The 6,000-nt window shown below is 43.5% G+C and overlaps 1 protein-coding gene across 1 annotated transcript in view; it reads left to right on the plus strand.

The window, feature by feature from the left end:
- Positions 1 to 4,395, plus strand: part of LOC143297444 (scavenger receptor cysteine-rich domain-containing protein DMBT1-like) — an 80,746-nt gene extending 76,351 nt beyond the window's left edge. The window contains exons 42-43 of the mRNA XM_076609815.1: positions 593 to 732; positions 2,033 to 4,395. Coding sequence (XP_076465930.1) covers positions 593 to 732; positions 2,033 to 2,538 — 646 coding nt within the window. The 3' untranslated portion in view covers positions 2,539 to 4,395. The remainder of the gene's footprint in view (positions 1 to 592; positions 733 to 2,032) is intronic.
- The last annotated feature ends 1,605 nt before the right edge of the window (positions 4,396 to 6,000 follow it).

The raw sequence follows: 6,000 nt of genomic DNA on the forward strand, positions 1-6,000 counted from the left end.
GCAAAAAAAAAGATGGGGAGTAAGAGAGGATGGGGAAACAGGGGACATAGGAGAGAGAGACAGACAGACAGGGACAGGGACAGAAACATAGAGAGAGACAGAGACACAGAGATAGAGACACAGAGAGAGACAGAGACACAGAGAGAGAGACAGAGACACAGAGATAGAGAAAGACAGAGACACAGAGAGGGAGACAGAGAAAGAGACAGGGCCAAAGACAGACACAGAGAGAGACAGAGACACAGAGAGAGAGACAGAGACACAGAGAGAGAGAGACAGAGATACACAGAGAGAGACAGAGACACAGAGAGAGATAGAGACAGAGAGAGACAGACAGACAGAGACACAGAGAGGGAGAGAGAATTCAATGTTCTTCAAAAACTTAGTAAAACAGGATTGAGAAACAGGAGGGTATAGGAGAGAGAGACAGAGGGAGAGAGACACATACACAGAGACACAGAGAGACAGAGACAGAGAGAGAGAGAGAGAGACAGAGACAGACACAGAGAGAGAGACAGACAGACAGAGAGCGAGCTCAGCTTGCTTATCTTATTTTCGTTCGTTCGTTCATGTGGATTTCCGTTGGCGCCAGGTTCGGGCAGGGGACGGGCGGTATCTGGATGGACAACGTGGCTTGCAATGGCACGGAGACACGGCTCCAGGACTGCGGCTTCAATGGCTACAGTGTGCACAACTGTCGGCATTATGAAGATGCTGGTGCTTTTTGTTCAGGTATGTGCAAGGTCTTTATCAACTATTTCATTATCTTTCTGGTGCGTGTGAATCAATCCGCATGCTTTGAACGCATACATGAAATTGGAAAGGAAACTCGTCGATCATTCATAACCAACAGCGCAGTAACCATTGCTTTACGTTCCATCATATACTATAAAATGTTCTCAGCCATCACTGAGGCCTGGCTGGTGGAGGGAGACAGCGACAGCTCAGGACGTGTGGAGGTGTGGACGGGTAGAAATGTGTTAAAACGTTTGTAGACGTGTACAGGGTTAACCGATTGTTGGATTGTAGGGTACGGAGAAGAAACTTTGGCGTGGGCACTTTGTCATGAAAAATTCATTGATTTGAAGTGTTGAGTTGCAGGTCAAGTTTGGTACTGGAACGTTCGGCCTGAATGTTTTTACATCAGTCGGTACAGGAATGTCTTCTCCTTTTACGATTTGTTTTCTCAAAAAGTATTTTCAGACTTCATGGAAAGTTCAGTGTCTGATTAACATTTGTTGACATGGACAGAGGAAACAATGGTTAGACTGAGGGATGCCGAGGAGAAATTATGGCGTGTGGATTTTCTGGTCAAAATTCATTGATTTCAACACTTTTGTTTTACGATTTTGTTTCTGCATTCGATATTTCCAGAGAAGCTAATGTACTTAGCGTTGACTTTTAGTTCCCCTCGAGGTGATGTCAGCCAGTGTATGTCTGAAAGATGTTAATTACTTTGTATGTTTTTTGGCCGTCACTTTACTGTCCATTGTCGTCTCAGAAACCAGTTGATGATTCAAGATTGAATGATTATCTTTTATGAGTATAAAGTGCATCTTCTGAAAGAGATCATCAGTGCAGACGTTATAATGTGCATGTCACCATAACATCTAACCGTCAAAACAAATCTAACCATCATGTTCCCAGGGTAAAAGTGTGCTGTCTTAAGCAAAAGCTTTAAACAAAGCCTCTGAAACAAAAGAATCACAAACACGGTTCAGCAAAACACTGTACAGTCAACTTTGCGGTCAGTCAGCACTAACACGCGATGAGAATGGAGATGTCAAAAGACAAAGAAAACGGTTGTGTCCCCAGGGCACTGTGTGTCCCACTTTCATTCAGGCCAATATCTTTATCACTGTCCGAAAGTCAAGGGCAACCCTGTTTTCCCTGTGCATAGTGTTTCCAGTTTTCGCTTTCGCCAACATCTTACCTCCCCCTTCCCCAACCACTGCCCTGCACACTCCCCACCCCCTCCCCTCCCCATCAGACACAGATTCAATAACGGTTGTCGCTTTCTTTCTTCCGTCAGGAGTGTACGTGCCTCCGACGAAGACCACGCCACGACCCCGCACCACTCCTGACGCTCGCACAACGAAGAAGAAGCCCGACGGGAAACCCGAACCGCCCGTCACCCAGAAAGCGGTGGGCGCCGACACGAGCAGCAACACAGCGGCCATCGTCACACCCATCATCGTCATCCTCGCTCTGCTCGTCGGCGCCGCCGTGGGCTTCGTCCTGTACCGGCGGCGTCAGACGGACGTCCCCGTGAAGAGGCTGGAAGAGCCGGACATGCCGTCCTCGGGTCCTCTGTCCTTCGGGCAGGGCGGCGTGGTCCGGTTCATCAGCAGGGTCAGGAGCCTGGGGACGGACAAGGACAAGGAGAAGGAGAAGGCTGGGGGAGGAGAGAGGGAGAGTGGCGGTGGCATCACCAATCCTGTTTATGACATCAGCCAGTGTGTCACAAACCCCACTTTCGATGACGCTGCTCGGGGAGTGTCGGAGTCTGACCATTGTGATTACAGCAGTGAGGCCTGAGAAGGGTATCAAGGTCCAGAAAAGTGTGTGTGTGCGGGGGGGGGGGGGGGGGGGGCTGGTGAAGCATGCCTTCACAGCAACTACCATTCACTGTATTCCCTTATATATCTGCTTGAGTATCATGCAGTGAAAAGATTGTTTTAAAAAAAACTGTAATCGTTTTCACAATTCATGTCGGAATAATTTTCGGACTTTGTAATAATTATTGTACGGTTTCTGTTGCTTTGAATGGTTTCTACTTAGCTGACGTTTGTTGGTTTTTTGTTGTTGTTTTTTTGTTTGTTTGTTTGTTTGTGTTTTTTTTGTGTGTTTTTTTGCGCTGAACATTCCACAGTTCTTTCCCTTTCGCCATGTTCGGTTCTTTTGGACTGTCGTCTGTTTCTTGCATCTCACAGCCCACGGTTATTTCCCTTTCGCTGTGAACGGTTCTGGTTTGTTGTTTGTTTTAGGAGAGAAAAAATCCACAGTTATTTCCCCTTTTATACTGCGCCCTTCTCATTACGGCTCTGTCCTCGTGCCAGAATCATGACCCCCTCCATTGCCTGTTGCTTGTGCAACATTTACATCAGGAAGAGAGTGAAAAGCTGTTATACTGATTCGTTCATTTACCTTGATTAGTTTGATTTATGAAGTACGTTTGTACTGGCGTATGTATACTGTTACCAAAACTCCACCATATATATAGATATACATATATATATAGATATAGATATATATGTGTGTATATATATATATATAGTTACCAAAACTCCGTTATATATACATATATATATTCTGGCACACAGTGGAATCGAATAATCAGATGAATGCTCTTGTGCCTTCAGTATATTGTAAAATGTGACTTGTTTATACCATCAGTGGTTTTAGCTGCCTGCCTTGGATAGCATATCAAGGCCTCTGGTTCGGTCTCTTGCTATATAACTGGTAGCCTATGTCTTTAATTCGTTGCTCGGAGGAATCTGTCTTAAATTCTTTATGAGATTCTTCATCGTGTGTATTCTTTTAACAACAAAATACAGGATTGTGTATATACTTCACTTGTAAATGTGTTCATCAGCATCCTAACAGAATTATATCGGACAGTTTGGATGAAAGAAGTCATACGCTAGTTTTGCTCTCATAATCGGAATAAAATATTGCTCCCACTCAAAGAAACTATGTTGTTTAACTCCCACACCCTCCTTCGATTGCATTTTTAGCAATGTATATGTATGTGTATGATTGTGCGTGTGTACACTGTGTGTGTTTGTGCGTGTGGGGGGGGGAGGAGTGGGGGGCGCACTGAACATATTCGTATGCCTAAATGCATTAAAGTAGCTCGCGCGCTCACACATACACACACACACACACACACACACACACTCTCTCTCTCTCTCTCTCTCACTCACTCACTCACTCACTGTATACAACGTTGTGGCATGAAACCGTCATCTGCATGGGGTTCGCAGTAAATGAAACCATGACATGAAGGTTTCAAGCACACAACATAAATATTCTGAATTGAGATTCCGGAACCAGTTACATGGAGAGCATGAATTTATTAAAGACTGTGTTGAACTGTCTCCATCACACATAGACAACACACGTGTAATGAAGATATTTATTAATCTATTTTTATGAAAGGGATCGAAAAAGAGAGGTGTGTGTGTGTGTGTGTGTGTGTGTGTGTGTGTTCGGTTTTTTTCACTTTGTTTACTGTCAAAAAGAAAGATAGGTGTTTCAGGTTTAGATATCTCTTGCATGGGGCAGTACATATTCTTGCAACCAAGTAAAACATTTGTAACAAACCGATTTCATGAAAATAGCCTAGTATGTCATTTCTTGATATGTGGATAAAAACAGAAATGCTGAAAACAAAACAAAGCCTGGCTATAATGTATTGCGAGTATGTTGTCCGCGTATGTGTGTCAGAGTATAACTGTGAGCAGTGCAGCACTCCACGGCATCTTTTGCCTCTGTTTATCAGTGGTGAATTCACTTGGTTCATACTTGCACATGCTACTGCAACCGTTAGTAATCCATTTCTTCTTCTTCTCCTTCTTCTGCGTTCGTGGGCTTCAACTCCCACGTTCACTCGTATGTACACGAGTGGGCTTTAACGTGTATGGCCGTTTTTAACCCGCCATGTAGGCAGCCATACTGAGCTTTCGGGGGTGTGCATGCTGGGTTATGTTCTTGTTTCCATAACCCACCGAACGCTGACATGGATTACAGGATCTTTAACGTGCGTATTTGATCTTCTGCGTGCGCATACACACGAAGGGGGTTCAGGCACTAGCAGGTCTGCACATATGTTGACCTGGGAGATCGTAAAAATCTCCATCCTTTACCCACCAGGCGCCGTCAGCGTGATTCGAACCCAGGACCCTCAGATTGAAAGTCCAACGCTTTAACCATTCGGCTATTGCGCCCGTCATAATGTATTTCAAATGCCTTCTTGTCCGTTGCATTCTGAACTTTAAATTTTGCTCTTTTTTATTGATTTTTTTTATCAGTCTCCGGAGTTGCTGTAAAAGATTAATAGGTGACACTGTTGTGAAAGATTCCACGAAGATTCAGCATCTGCCTTGTTAGAGTTCAAAACTAAAAGGTAGACATGAATGTGAACTTCAATGGTTAAAAAGTTAAAGGCCCCTGTATCCCTGTATTCTCCTTCTTCTTCTTCTTCTTCTTATTATTATTATTATTATTAACACTGATATTCATAATCGGTGATAACCACATTTATCAACGGTGTCACGTTATACGTAAACTAGGCCTATTTATATCCGCGTACATACACATATACGCGATACAAACTGCACAAAATTATCTCTCTGAAATCAAATTACGGTGCTTAGAGCCTCACCGACCACTAAGGCCATCTCAAGGCTATCACCACGTCAGCATCTACTTCAAGTCAAGGGAAAAAACGTACAATAAAAACTAATCACTGTATCAATCTTTTCATTCAAAAAGTTTTAAAATCTTCCAGTTTGACACATTCGATTCTGATTAAAAATGTTCACTTCTTTCAAGAAGTCGATTAGCGTCCACGGAGGAACAACACACACACACACACACACACACACACACACACACACACACACTCACTCACTCACTCACACACACACTCATTCTCAATGTTTCACACGTGCTTCTACACAGCTGTTTTCATAAGTATTTCATTAAAGTTGACCTTTCTTCCATGCGAGCTGATACGTTTGTGCATGCGTGTCAAAAATTGGAAAGAGAGAGAAACACCGAAAAAATTAAAGCAATAACGTCATACAAATTGAACACGAAGTAAATCTTGTAAAAACGGAAATTTGTACAGGTTGTACGCGAAGAAGAATAACGACGAAGGGGAGACAATTGGCGTACCTTACACTGACGACCAATTCTCCTCGGGTGCAGCAGCTTAGAAAATTGATCCGAGAAGAGTGTCACGCTGAACAATATCACACGATAAGATTCCATACA

Source organism: Babylonia areolata, chromosome 22 (assembly GCF_041734735.1).
Source record: "Babylonia areolata isolate BAREFJ2019XMU chromosome 22, ASM4173473v1, whole genome shotgun sequence".
In the NCBI taxonomy this organism is placed as follows: domain Eukaryota; kingdom Metazoa; phylum Mollusca; class Gastropoda; order Neogastropoda; family Buccinidae; genus Babylonia; species Babylonia areolata.